This window comes from Aricia agestis, chromosome 10 (assembly GCF_905147365.1).
Source record: "Aricia agestis chromosome 10, ilAriAges1.1, whole genome shotgun sequence".
In the NCBI taxonomy this organism is placed as follows: Eukaryota; Metazoa; Arthropoda; class Insecta; order Lepidoptera; family Lycaenidae; genus Aricia; species Aricia agestis.
This window is the reverse complement of record NC_056415.1, coordinates 4,510,692-4,526,683: the sequence shown is the minus strand read 5'-3', so window position 1 is coordinate 4,526,683 and position 15,992 is coordinate 4,510,692. Positions and strand designations below refer to the sequence as shown.

The 15,992-nt window shown below is 34.0% G+C and overlaps 1 protein-coding gene across 1 annotated transcript in view; it reads left to right on the top strand.

Moving 5' to 3' along the window:
• Positions 1 to 138: 138 nt before the first annotated feature.
• Positions 139 to 15,992, top strand: part of LOC121731158 (rho GTPase-activating protein 100F-like) — a 44,393-nt gene continuing 28,539 nt past the window's right edge. The window contains exons 1-4 of the mRNA XM_042120514.1: positions 139 to 150; positions 3,651 to 3,755; positions 6,566 to 6,685; positions 7,648 to 7,731. Coding sequence (XP_041976448.1) covers positions 139 to 150; positions 3,651 to 3,755; positions 6,566 to 6,685; positions 7,648 to 7,731 — 321 coding nt within the window. The remainder of the gene's footprint in view (positions 151 to 3,650; positions 3,756 to 6,565; positions 6,686 to 7,647; positions 7,732 to 15,992) is intronic.

Sequence of the window (15,992 nt, the reverse complement as noted above, 5' to 3'; positions counted from 1 at the left end):
ATGTTAGTCGAACGGGAAACGTCTAATTACTTTGACAGCCTTAATATTCTTGCCACAATCTTTACGTATTTTTGAACAGCTATTTTTGACCATTCGCAACATTAAGCAGTTTAGGCGCTTGACCTGTGTCAATCCGAAATGTGGCTAAAGGTCAGACCTGGGACAAAATAAGAAGTTATTTTTATATGTTTTTATTGAAATAACCTTTTAAGGTTAGTTTTAATATGCCGATATTTACGAAAAATCATTCAGACTTAACTTCTAATTTCCATCTTGATGATTTTAATGTCTCTGTAGACACATTTTGAGAAATAAATGATGTCCCAATTAATACTGAAATACGAGATTTATAATGATTTACTGATTTACTATTTTAGTTACAAAACAAAGCTTTACAGGGACGTTGAAATTTCGGAATTCAAAGATATAATATTAACTTCGTCCGTACAGTTTTGGTAGTTAAAAAGGCGCAAAAATGCATATACCCTTTTGAATTTTTAACCAGCAAGGATTATACTTTGTGTGACTATGTTTGTATATAACTTATGGTTGTTTTAGGAAATACTAAGTATTAAATATTACAACATAAACGTATAGTTAAGGAGTTAATTCTGGAATATATTAGTGTCTCTGAATGCACCCGTGTCATATGAAATGTTAATTATCTCAGTATTTCTGTTTATATATACCATTAGTGATACAAATGCTACTTTCTACAATAATCACAGAAAATATTGAATATAATGATCAAGAAAAAAATAACAATACCTACGCAAGTAGCTGCGGGGCTCGATACCTAATTATTTTCTTAATGCTCGCGGCTTACAACGGGATTGAGTTTACAACCTTACATTAATTTAAATTACACAATTTTGCTTGATTATTTTACCTTTTTGTAATAATAAAATAATATTTAGACGTGGGGGATCCATGTTTCGGCACGAATGGGCCGGCTGGGTCGGAGAAATACCAAGTTCTCACAGAAAACCGGCGTGAAACAGCGCTTGCGCTGTGTTTCGCCGAGTGAGTGAGTGTACCGGAGGCCCAACCCCCTACCCTATTCCCTTCCCTACCCTCCCATATTCCCTTCCCTTGCCATCCCTACCCTCCCCTATTACCTTATTCCCCCTTAAAAGGCTGGCAACGAACCTGCAGCTCTTCTGATGCTGCGAGTGTCCATGGGCGACGGAACTTCCGTCACGGAAGTTGCTTTCCATCAGGTGACCCGTTTGCTCGTTTGCCCCCTTGTCACAAAAAAAAATATATATTTTATAAGGTTCCCTACGTTCATGTATATATTATGTCGAAATTAGGTAACAAGTAATGAGAGCAATATAATATCATACAACATGTATATGGAATATTGCTTTTGCTTACAGATGAGACATGTCAACACCTTATGTGGAATAAAAAAACGAACTTTTCTTTGTGTTTGTGTGTCAACTTAGCACACTGAATTAAACGCCACATGGTGTTGTATTTCAAAGTAAGAATTCAAGTAGTCCAATATAATACGTTGAATGCCGTCTAAGTAAAGACAATCACCCGTATTTGCCTTTGGTATTTGCGATCTCGAGACCCATTCAAAGTTCTAGTATTAGAACTTTGTGTCTAGGATCATGGAAATAGAAAGTACAATTTGGACAAAAAAAGGAAAAGTATATTTTAATATCTTCAATCAATAGAATACCATGTGCATTATACAATTATACATATATAACAATGAAAAAATTTCCTCAAAATAGTCAATTCGATTCTAATCTTTGTCTTCTTTGTGATAAATGATATTAATAATTATAGGCACTATGCTATAATGTCGCTACGCGCTTTGCTGTAGCAGTGCTACGGGTTTTGCCGTAGCCATGCTGCGCAGCTTCGCGCTTTGAATAGAAAATATACTACTCACTACTAAAATATACTAATATTTTAGTATATTTTATATATTATATATATACAACTCACTACTAAAATATTAGTATATTTTAGTAGTGAGTTGTATATATATAATATTTAGTAGTAATAGTATAATAAAATATACTACTACACTACTATTCTATGCGATGTGCTTCGTGTAACTGCGCTACGCGCTACGTTGTAGCTCAGCTACGCACTACGCTGTAGCCAAGCTACGCGCTACGCTGTAGCGAAGCTACGCGCTACGCTGTAGCGAAGCTACGCGCTACGCTGTAGCGAAGCTACGCGCTACGCTGTAGCGAAGCTACGCGCTACGCTGTAGCGAAGCTACGCGCTACGCTGTAGCGAAGCTACGCGCTACGCTGTAGCGAAGCTACGCGCTACGCTGTAGCGAAGCTACGCGCTACGCTGTAGCGAAGCTACGCGCTACGCTATAGCCAAGCTACGCGCTACGCTGTAGCCAAGCTACGCGCTACGTTGTAGCTCAGCTACGCACTACGCTGTAGCCAAGCTACGCGCTACGCTGTAGCCAAGCTACGCGCTACGCTGTAGCCAAGCTACGCGCTACGATGTAGCCAAGCTACGCGCTACGATGTAGCCAAGCTACGCGCTACGATGTAGCCAAGCTACGCGCTACGCTGTAGCCAAGCTACGCGCTACGATGTAGCCAAGCTACGCGCTACGATGTAGCCAAGCTACGCGCTACGATGTAGCCAAGCTACGCGCTACGCTGTAGCCAAGCTACGCGCTACGATGTAGCCGAGCTACACGCTTAACTAACTGTACAAATTCTGTGTGTAAATACTAAATAGTATACATCACATCAAAACAAACACGAATACCGTCTAAAATTCAATGGCCAACCAAGCAATCTACCTACTAAAAATAATATACCAAATATGATACTCTGAAATTCGTCTGGATTTTTAAAATTGGATTAAAAGATCTAAAATGTGCACTAACCGCAAGAAACCGTTTTCCGTACTCGATTTACTTCGCCCATAATTTCACAGTGATATCGGACTCCGGGAGACCACAATGTATTTGTCTTTCCATTTGAAATCCTTATTCGTTCCCCTTTACTGTAGATTTTATAATTTCGAAATAATGTTTCGTATAAGGAATCTATGCGTATATTTTTTTTTATGAAATAAGGGTCGCTAGGGTTGTTAAATTGTTTCTATATTGTTACCTACGAATTTAAAACGATGATATATTCGCTGGACGTGTTCCTTTTTGGTCGTATTGTTGTTTGTGTTTTGGCACATGCGATCAAAATTGTCAGAATCCAATTTTGAAATCTTTATTTTAAATATTCAAAAAAAAAAATTATATCAGCCAGCGCGAGGCACATTCCGTTCATAATCCTAGTGAAACCTGACGAATTTGACAGATATTGAAACCTGTCTCTCTCTTTGCAGTCGAACTACTGGTATGTCTATTGTGCCTCCGGTGAACTCACTCACTCGGTGAAGCACAGCGCAAGCGCTGTTTCACGCAGGTTTTTTATGAGAACGTGGTATTTTTCCGGTCGAGCCGGCCCATTCGTGCCGAAGTATGGCTTTCCCACGTATACGTATATATATTCTAGAAAAAATACAATTGACCGTAGATGTACATCTCGTAGCAACTGCTATATCGTACAAGTTATGTCGATTGTACCTCGTTAAAATTTTACATCAAAATTTTTATTTCATTATATTTCAATACTTTTGGCAATTGCCTTATAAATTCAGATACTTTACAAATCAAGATTAAAGAATCAAACGTTTCCGTTGGAGATCGTCCACCTCTGCAGAGTGCAGCTGCAGTACACTGACCTCGTGCGTACGAGTGAGACGGTAAGTGGGTCAGGGCCCCCCGCGCGACCTCCCGACCCCCCGCGACCCCCCCACGCGGCGTTTTGTGACCCCCCGCCGCCCACCCGCGATCGAGCGCCAAATTCTAACGCATTCCCATACACATTTATGTCGGAGATTTAAAGAATACATATTATATTGCCGCGCTCGAGTTGCGGTGTATAATATTTTAGAGTATATTTTATAAATGCGTATGTATTTTTAAATTAACATACGTTGTGTACAATATTTAGCAGTCTTCAGTGTCTTTATATTATTATTATTTATTTATTGGTATAAAAAATGAATATACAGTATTATACAGTTAATATAGTTTCAATAATTTTAACAACAAGTAGACGTGCTTCTATAGACGCGCACTTCTAAATAAGCACGAGTGTGTGTAATAATTTCATTATGTTAATTTCATGTCGTAGGATGATTTGATAAATCGAATTTTCGCGAACATTCTAGGGTTTTCGCGAAAACACGGATAATTAGATAATGTTAATTACATTTTTCAATCGTACTTACAAAAAGTAGTGTTTTCGCAAAAATACGAGTCGCCTTAGTACGATTGCGAAACGAATCGTTAGTTATTATCGAAAAAAATCACTGATTGGTCGATTTAAGAGGGCGACTAACCCCAAAAATCAAACATCGTCCTTCTCTCTTCACACTCACGCCCGTCTTTCATATGCCAGGTGAAAAAGAACGACGCGGATTCATCGCCAAATTAGTTTTTTCTCAATAACTCGATAAATATACAACATTTTAAAAATCCGCTAGGTCGATCTCTCAATGATAGAATTTTATACAATGTGTTAAAATATTAACTTAGTTCAATGCACGGTTATAAATGAAAAATTCGTGAAAATTAGATGCATATTTGTGATTTTTTTCTATCGAGAAAGTTTTAAGATATTGTGTTTTTGCTCAGATCGAATTCTTGGAAATATAATGTAGTATTTAATTTTAGAAAATGAAACAATTCGGGGCTTATTTTCAAGTATAAAAATGAATTATAAAATCGACACTTTAAGGTTAGTCGCCCCCTTAAGCGCCTCACGACCACGCCTTCAATCGGTTGTGTAAATTTTCATGACCATGTTACCTGTGGTCATAAAATATCAACTACCTAGTTTATTACCAACGTAGACGCATTTTGTAGCCACTTTAACCCTTAATTTGATGACCTGTTAAAATATTTTTGCGTGTACCGTTAAGCCATTAGGGCACAAAAGGGCGAAATTGTTAGCTCTCATATGTTGTGCATTTCTCATTGTGCACCGGCTCTTTGTGCTGTGCTTTTTGTAAACTATCCTTTTTGCTGTGATGAATAGAAAACGTTTTGTAAGCGTCAAACGTAAAATATGTTATATAAAGCGCCTGAATGTAATAATGGAGGCAAAATCCTTAATCAAAGTAGCATATATTATAAAATAAGTCTATATAGGAAATTTTTCGGAGAAGCCTGTCTTATCCAGATGAACCGATGTTGTTGAAATTTTGTGTATATAAGTACATAAAATTTTAACTATACATTTTAAAATTTAAAATACGTTATTTTAGGTACGAGAAAATGATTTTTAGAATAATCTCTACCCAGGCCTGAAAATAATTGTATCATATATTATAATAAATGAGACAATAAAATCTCTTTACAGTTAGATTTAATGTTTTAAATATAAAGGATTTAGATGGGGTTTTTTACTAGTCTGTTGATAGCTTAATTAACACTTAAAATGCAAATGGAATGAAGTGATACGTAAATAACCACTAGGGTCGCTGAGATCGTCGTAAGATATAAATTGCCGATAAGCTAAGGGATCATCCATAAATTACGTCACATGTAAAGTGGGAGGGTGGGGGTCGATGAAGTGTGGCATTTTGAGTGTATTTTGCACTATTAATTAAATACTTAAAGCATTTGCAGTTCTATTTGACATAATATTGATTGTACTGTTGTTGTAGGTTATGGTAAATTTTGAAATTGAAAAAATTCATGTTAAACACTTATGAATTACAATCTGCTTGTGCTATTTCCACTATGTTTTTTTGATTTACATCAATGTTTAATTAAAGCTTTATGTGACGTCACGCTACGGAGGAGTAAAAAACCACGAATTTCATATGACGTAATTTATGGATAGCCCCCAAGTGGATAGGGGCAGCTAGTGGGTATTGTTCTGGACCACTTAACCCTACGGCTGCGAATTATTTGCTAATAATAGATTCCATTGCTTCGAGGACCATTATGGGGTTGCGTGGGTCACCATGAGATATACCGATAATTGTTATCATGGGTTAATGCAATCTCTGATTTTGTTTTCTTGTATTTACTTGATATATGCTGGTATATTAGAACAACTTATATCTATGTTTTAGCTGTTTGTTATTAAAGTAATGACAGCGTTTCCTTCGAATTAATTCAGTGTTCAGTAAATATCACTCTGTGTCAGTTAAAACCTATCGTTTGTTTATAACAAATGTAACACGTTTACAGCTTTCTTTTAAAAAATATTAAGAATAGAATACAATTTATTTATTTCCAAGAAATTTGTGACAAGGTGGTACAGGTGGTATAAGGTGGTAGATCTTTCCCATAGTTCTGCATATTATGTTAATACAGTAACCTAGTATTTTTTGGATAAAAAGTTGCCTATAAGTAAATTTAGAGCCTAAACTTCTAGAATGCCAAGTTTAATGTAAAAAAAAAAACTATTTGAAAAATTTTGTAACACTTCACTTTCCCTCACAAATTTCATACCATAAAATATACATTTATATTTAATATTATTTTATCTGTACAGGAGAATGGGCGCGCGGCGCCGGACCTGACGGCGTCGCCGGGTCGCGCGCCGGGCGGCCCGCCGCAGCCGCCGCGCGCCAACCACGCGCCGCCCTGCGTGCTGCAGCCAGACTTCCGGAAGGTATTACCTATCAATTTTTAGAAACACATGTCTATTTGCAAGCATTTATTAATCGCAATTAAAAGAAGAAGAACTTAGAACCGGTTCAGTGTGCACTGAACGTGTTCCATTTTTTGGTGAAATCACCCCTCAGACGTGCGAGTTTCTGCGCGCACGGATTCAGCCGGGTGTCATCCAAAACGCTACAGCAGAAAACTAGCACGTCTGAACGCACTGTAAAGTGTGAGAGAGAGGCTGCAGTTAAATTAGTTTAAATAGATTATGGCTATGTAATTTACTGTTTTCTCAAGCAAATAGGCTGTTAAATATCGCAACTTAAAAACGAACCTAGTAAAACCTAACAATTTGGCAATCACAAACACAACACAAATAAAACATGGGTAGAAAGAATGGCATTACTAGTCAGAAATGTCCAGTTTCATAACTACCTCCCTTTTTATTAAGCTGATTAAAATTGAATGCAACATACACCATTCTGTGAAGATGTAGGGCTCCAAGATGTACGATCGATAGCGGGGGAAGTTGTAAAAAGGTTACGACTTCCCGTCGACGACAAACGTTACTAATAACGTTACCGCACTTCCGGTGGGCTCTGGAGTGTTTCCTGTGTGGTTTTAAATCTAATCAATTTAATATATGAGTAGGGGTTCACTCCCTAAAAGTGTAGGAAGTGTAAATTGTTAAATATTTTATTATGATATGAAAGGTGGTAAAGATATAAGATTTAAAATGCACGCGAGAAAAGAAAAAACAGAAGTCTAATAACTTATTAAAAGTGCTGTTTGAAGTTCGAATGAGAATCCTAGATCTGTGTGAATTATAGTTTAAGAATTTAACAAACAGTAACCAGTTATAAAGAAATAAATATATATACGTTTTCGTTAAAAAGGCGAATGCTGAGGGCCAGTATTATTGTAACTTTTAGGATTAAGCTTTTTTAATATCTTTATAATGTTGTTTAGGTATCGGGTGTCAGCAATGAAATATTTAGGCAGATTGAGATGGTTGAGAATGACCACGACGCCACCACGGCCGCTGCACTTGAGGTAAGAATCACACACATAATTTGGAATCTTCGTTATTAAAAGTTATGAGTTAAAAATAATTATTAATTCATGACTTTAAAAAATCGATTATTGATTTATTTATTTGTTATACTTAGGTGTTATAAACTTCATTATATTTTGTGATTAGCTGGTTTTAGTTAGTAGCAATTTTAACTCTTTTACTAATAAAGACTATCCATTGAAAATTATTTCCTTGTTTAGTTTATATGGAATAAATTGTTTCTCACCTCACTTCATCTCATCTCATTTTCATAACTAATTTCTTTGTCGCCATTACATGTAGTATTTCACGTGTCATTGGAAGTCATTTAACCTATAAGTTACTATCGTTTATATTTCGACGGGTCCCAAGAACAAAATCGTATGTATGAAAATATTGGTTTACGGTATGAGGTTTTCAAGTTCTGTGTAAATATAATTATAAATTGTTGAAGCAAATAGTACACATTTTTTGAGAAAAAAAATTGCAAAAGCTATTGAAGAGCTTAATTCCTTTATTGTCATATTTTTTTATAGATTTAAATTGTTATTTTCGAATAAAATGAATTCTTATAATACAATAAGGTTTTGTTTTCCGGAACGATCTAGGGCATATGTAAATATACGACGTTGTTCTTTGGAACAATCTAGTATATATCTTTATTTAAGTCTTTGTTTTAGGGAATTGATGTTTCGGTTTCATGTCTTAAAAGAAAATTAAGCCCTAATGTTCGAATTGTTATTCAAAATAACAATGTAATTATCAAAACTTTAATTAAATAAATAAATTCAGAACATTTTGATCTCAAAAATAATATTAAAAAGTAGTTTTTAACCTTCTTTTTGAATTAACACCAATGTCAAACGTGTATGTTACAAAGGTTCTATTTCAGTAGTAATTATTATAAAAACGTGTAAGTAATAATTAGCTGTATTTATTTTGGTAAGTGCACCTATAGAAAAAGTAATTAAAAAAAATAGTGAGCTAAATATTTAACAAAAATAAATTTTACTCTTTTTCTCACCTAGCATAACAACAGTAGACATGGAAAAGAATCGACATACTGATAGATTTTATCGAAAAATGGCGGATTTCCAATTTTCCACTGTCTAACTGTCACTTTGTCTATTCTTCCGTAAAGAAACCGTTTCTATGGTGACCATGATATGCCTAAATTTAAATCAAATCAGTTTTTATTCGAATTATCTACCAGCTGGCCGATTCTGTATCGTTCATTGTAACGAAACGGCGGAGTGAGTAACGGAAAGTCTCACTTTTGTATGCTAGTGAGACTTTCCGTTACTCACTCCGCCGTTTCGTTACTAACTCAGTGATTAACTCACAAAATGTACGATACAAAATCGGCCAGCTGATATTTGGCATTGCATTGTTTGAATTTATGACGCCAGAATCGCACATACTTATTAAATATTTATTTTTGTTAGCTTTAATAGTGACGAATAAGCATTTTCTGATACAGGTACTGCAGTATCTATTTCCTAGCTTCCAAAATCGATTAAAATATTCAAGTCTTTGTTCTTCTGTCTGAATTTTAACTCCACACGAAGACGTGTGTGTGATGGGAAAACCGTGTAGTTGTAAGTATAAGAATACTTACAACTACATGGGAAAACCGTGTAGTTGTAAGTATAAGAATACTTACAACTACACGGTTTTCCCATCATTTTGTCACTAACAAATCTACCTCTTCTTGAAACGTAACTCTTTCCAAGATTTTCCGGGTTTTTCGTTTCGCGTTCAACCAGTCTTGTCGACGTACCAAACGTTTCTTTGACTTTCGCTTCGGGGCAGTTTCAGGCGTTAAGTTTGATGTGCTATTATTTAGGGATTCGACTGAATCAATCCAACCACTATGATCGGCACAAAAAATATCTTTCCATTTTTTGTGTACATTACCTGGGGAAGGCATAAGTGTAGCTATAATACCATGTTATGTGAATGTGTGATGGGCCTTATCTCCTACTTCTCCTACCTTTCTTCTGATTAATTTCGTTGCGGGTCCCAAGACAGATTTAGCTTGTCCCTCGGGCACCCCTGAGATCATATCAAAGAGTTTTCGTGGTTACTACTGTTGATCCTGGCGACACAGGAGTTGCAGTGGTGGGAATATGTGGTAGACCTAATACCATTATGTGATGATGATGGTGTGGTAGAAATTGCAGGTTCTTCAAACTCTTCAATAATATAATAATATATTATATTGCTGGTGAGTTACCTCAATGTTCAATGGAGTAAATACTTCATCTGTAGGCGCTAAGCGGTGCTGGTGGCTAATACATAGGTGGTGAAGTAATTTGATCGCAGGTATCATAATAGGTATCTGGGTTATGGATATTATGAGAATCTGATTTCTCCCTCAATCTATCATTTTCATTATTTTCATCAAAAATATCATGCCAAACTTCTGTAATATCGGCCAATATTCTCGGCTCCAGCGAGCTGATGTTGGTGTAGCGTTGGCATCCAGTTTCTAACAGAAAGCAAATAAGAAGGTATATGTTATGGTAGTATATATAACTAAAATATAGAGAGGGCGCCTCTGTGCCACAGTTAACATCTGGTCCGTGTTTTAATCGAAATTAAAATTATAATATGGTGTCAATTTATTAAATAGTTTCAAACATGTGAAGCTAGACCGTAATTTAATGTGCCAAAATAAAAGACTCAGTGAAAAACAAAGTGTTCGACTAAAAAATTAACTTGAAAAACTCAGTGCCAACGGTTGCTTCAAAATCGACAAGTGAACAATAAAAGTGAATCTGTTTTTCCTTCTGAACAAAAGTAAAGTGTAATTTAAACAATAAAAACCAAGTGTAAACTGGCTGGTTATGGAAACAAGTGGAAATAAAAACAAATAAAAACAAGAAATATGCTATACCTAACCTAAAAATCCAAAACATGATTCAGGCATTATTGTTAAAAAAGTGACAAGTGACGACATCTATCAGAGCCCTGAAAAAACTACTTATCGAGTATCGACTCATCTCTTACCATCTAAAAGATTACCCAACGAAAAATCAGAGGGCGCTGTCCTGCGTATTTTATCATTTGACAAGTAAAAAGTTACCTCTCAAGCAGCAAGGAAATTGTATGCCTAATCTGTAAATAAAAAGAGGAAGAAGAAAAAACATGGACGAAATAAAAAGTATACTTGAAAACCTGCAGAAAGAATTAATACAGCAAAAAAAATACATGTATGATATAAAAGAAGACATAAAAAACACAATCAACAACAATATAAATGAAAAGTTTACACACCTAGAAAATAAAAACCTCCAATTAGAAAATAAACTTGCAGAACATTCCTTGGAACTACACAAGATTGACAGATTTTTACGACGCAAAAATTTAGTTTTCTTTGGAATTGAGGAAGGAGAAAAGAAGTATCACGACTTGGAATACAAAATAATAAATATAATAAGCAAATACTTCGGACTAAGATTCGAAAACTGTATAGAAGCTGTCAGAAGAATAGGAAAAAAAGGTGAAAAGACTAGACCTGTTGTTGTCACGTTTATTACATTGGGGCGCAAAATGAAGATTTTACAAAATCAAAAATGCCTAAATGATTCACCGTACTATATCAAACAAGATTTTTCACCTGAAGTCCAGAAGAAACGTAAGGACCTACAACCACAATTGCAACAAGAAAGAGAAGCAGGTAACATAGCCTTTTTGAAGTATGATAAACTCATAGTGCTTCCTGGAAAAAATAACAACTATACACAAAATTCCACCAACAAAAGGCTGCTTTCAGAATCACCCGAAACAAATGCAAAAACTTCATGTAGTGTACAGAACAACAAAAAACAACCAATTAAGAAAAGCAAGACAAAATTTTTTCCTGGGGAAAGAAATAAAACTAATTCGAAATCTAATATCGAGCAATATGTATTAAAAACTATACACCAAACCAACGAAGTGTCTTCACCGCCCTCAATCAGTAGTGACATGTCTACAGATATTATACAAACTCAAGAAATAAACTGACAGAAGGCGACCTCTCAACACAGCAGGGCCCCACCACGGCTGGTCACCGAGGGGTCAAATGACCAAAACCCTCCACTGCACCCACTATATGTCTGCACCTATAATGTGAGATCCTTATTATCAAATGAAAGATTTTTAGAGTTTCAAGATGCAATATCAACAATAAAATATGACATTATTGGCCTTGCCGAGATACGTAGAACAGGTTATGAAATATGCGAAGGTAAGGACCATATATTCTGTTATTACGGAGAGACGAAAGGCAAATATGGTGTTGGTTTTCTGATAAAAAAATACCTTAAAGGAAGCATAGAAAGTTTCATTGCCATTTCTGAAAGAATATGCATATTACACCTAAAAATTGGAAATACAGACTTATCCATAATACAAGTCTATGCACCAACAATTGATGCAAACGAAGGAGAATTAAAAGATTTTTACTCAAAAATATCAGAATGCCTAAAAAAGTGTAGCAAAAATCTAATAATCATGGGCGACTTCAATGCTAGAGTCGGCACCAAACAAATTGGCGAAGAAAATATACTGGGCATGTCATGCTTTGGAAAAAGAGATAAAAGAGGTGAAACTCTACTACAGTTTTGCTGGGAAAATAAACTTTTTGTAATTAACAGCCTATTTAAGAAAAATTCCAAAAACTTGTGGACATGGCTCTCACCAAAAAATAATAAGAGCCAGATTGACTACATTCTATCAAACAAGAAAGAATATTTCTCCAACTTTGAAATTATCAACAACTTAACATTTCCAAGCGACCACAGATTGTTAAGAGCCACACTTTTGACAGGCAAGCATAAAAAATCAAGAGCCCAATACAAAAACAAAAATTACACTCTAAGCACTCAGGAAGAACAAGAGCAATTCAAAAATACATTAAAGCTACAAGCTTCTAGTATAAAAATAGAAAATTATGAAAACTTAGAGACCTACTACAAAAAAATCAAAAATACAATTATAGAAACCCTTAAACTTGTTAGTAAAAGCAAACAGAAACAATCTATTTTGTCACAAAATACAAAAACTCTAATTAAACGAAGGCAAGAACTAACTAAGAAAAACAACTTAACAACAGAAGAAAAAAGAGAGAAGTGTTTCTTATATAAAAACATTAAAAAAATTATAAAACAAGAATACCAAGAATATAGAATATCAACTATAACAAAACACTTAAATAAATCAGGAAGTATGAAAAAAGGTCTGAAAGAATTGAACGCAAGTAAAAAATGGGTACCATGCTTACAGGAAAGCTCACAAAAAAACAAGAAAACATTCTATAGAACAGAAATTGTTAACATTGCTACGGAATTCTATAAAGACTTATACTCTAAAAAAACGATGCTCCAGCCAAGTGTTTTATCATCAAACCACAACAATCACAACACAGTCAAAAGATTTACGTTCAATGAAATTGCCTCAATGATAAAACGGCTAAAAAAGGAAAAAAGCAGTGGACCAGATGGAATACCTAATGAGGCAATCCTAGCAGGAAAACCCACTCTAGTTCCTCTTCTAACCACCCTTTTTAATATGATATTAGACACAAAAACAATCCCCGAAGAATGGGCAAAATCCAACATAATACTTTTATATAAGAAAGGAAACCCTAACTGTGTTAGTAATTATAGACCAATCAGCCTACAACCAACCTTATATAAACTTTTCGCATCTGGCATAGAAAGACGCCTAGCAGAATATACTGAAAAACACCAACCAGTGGAACAAGCGGGATTTAGAAGCAGCTTCTCGACGACAGACCATATCCACTCTCTGGAAATTGTAATAGAGAAATATCAAGAAATGAAGAGGCCGCTATATCTAGCATTCATAGACTACGCCAAAGCATTCGACTCTATTTCCCATGACAGCATATGGAGAGCTTTAAATGAATGCGAAGTCCCATCAGAAATCATAAATCTTATTAAAGATATATACCAAAAGAGCAAAAGCAAGGTAATACTAGATAGAGCCGGACCAGAAATCGATATACAGAGAGGTGTTCGTCAAGGTGACCCCTTGTCGCCAAGAATTTTTATAGCTGTACTTCAAAATATAATGAAACCACTGAAATGGGAGAAAAAAGGTATTAACATAAATGGAAAATATTTGAATAATCTGAGGTTTGCCGATGATATAGTTATTTTTTCAGAGAAAGCATCGCAACTACAAGAAATGTTAAAAGAGATTCACTTGGTGAGCTATACTGTTGGACTAGAATTAAATACTTCAAAAACAAAAATTATGACGAACTCTATAGAAATACCCATAAAAATTAACAATGCTCCAATAGAATATGTGCAAGACTATGTTTACCTCGGAAAACAAATATCGTTCAAAAAAACCAGACATAAAGAAGAACTTAACAGACGAATAAACAAGGCCTGGAAGAAATTTTGGAGCCTAAAAGAAATCCTGAAGTCAAATGCACCAATTAGACTAAAGAAAAAGGTTATGGACTCTTGCATCCTACCATCTCTTACTTATGCATCGCAAACATGGATCTATAACAAATTCACAAAAAATAAAATAATTACAACTCAGAGAGCCATGGAGAGGAGTGTGCTGAGACTGAGACTGAAACACAAAAAGAAAAGCACAGATATAAGACACATCACAAATGTAATAGACGCTCTAACACACTGTAAGAAACTTAAATGGAAATGGGCTGGACATGTAGCACGCATGAACGAAAACCGTTGGGCAAAAATTGTAACCCTGTGGCAAGGTCCTATGGGAAAGAGAAACAGAGGCAGACCAGCTGACCGATGGCTTGACGAAATACTGAAAATAGCAGGAAAAAACTGGACTGAAAAAGCAAAAGATAGAAAGGTGTGGACCAGCATGGAGGAGGCCTTTACTCTGTAGAGAGGTCCTTATAAAAATATTAAACTGAACCAAAAATAGCATGAAAAGTAGGAAATAAATATTGTGATAATTGTAAATTTGTAATATATAGTAAAGTAATGTATAATATTAAGATTTGACATCAATGTAAATAAATCATGCTAAAAATGTAAATTATTGAAAACTAATATAATGTATAATAGGTACAGCATGTAAATAACTGCGATTAAAATGACATACACAGAGCTATAATAATAGAATAAATTAATAATAATAATAAAAATGTACAGAAATAATAACTGAGATATATTGTATTAAGATCTAGCATGAATATAAACCATACTGTATTAATATATTATGTATATTGTTATAAAAGAAAAAATGGCACAACATCTACAAGATTTTGTATATAAATGTAAATAAATCATGTTGTAAATAATTAAAAATATAGAAATATGGAATGTCTATTTAGAAATGTGAATGTTGTATCTATAAACCATACTGTGTTAATATATTAGGTATGTATATTGTTATATATAAAAATGAAAACTGACTTATGTACTATCATTAATTTATAGAATAACTGCAAATAGCTTTGTGATTATAAAAATGATTATGTAGTGATACTAGCAAATTATATTATCAAGATTTTTGTATATAAATGTAAATAAAATATCATGTTGTAATTAAAAATATAGAAATATGGAATGACTATTAAAAGAAAAAAAAATAATTTACTCACTATCACTATTTAGTATTTTATAGCATTACGCAAACTGTAGGTAAATAAATATTGTGATAATAAGTAATATGCATAGTACCAAATACTAATAAGCAATTGAAAAATTATAATAGTAGTATATTGCATAAATGTAAATAAATGAAAATATAAATTATTAAAAATTAAAAAATAAGTTTAGAAATGTAAATATTGTCTATAAAAAATATAAATATTATAAATAAATATTGTGGTAATAATGACATAAGGAATAAAAACTAAGATTTTAGATACAAATAATTTAAACAATACTGTACTAATATATTAAGTAATATTTTTTTTATAAAGTAATCATAATATTTAATGTAATAAAAATATCTGTGATGTTTAAATGCGAGCTGCGAGCACAACAATGTATGCAGATGTAATCTTTTAAGGAATTAATAAAGGCTTTTATTATTTATTATTATTATTATATAACTAAAATCTTATTACTTACAAAAAATGGTATTATTTTATTCAAAAAAATATTGAATAAAATACTTTTGTGTGAAACAAACACGCATGTTAAAAAAGTTTACAGAGAACAAAATTGTTTATTTATATACGACTAATTTTTTTATTAATAATTTGTAGAACAAAATCGTATCTGCTCAAGCGATAAATGACTTG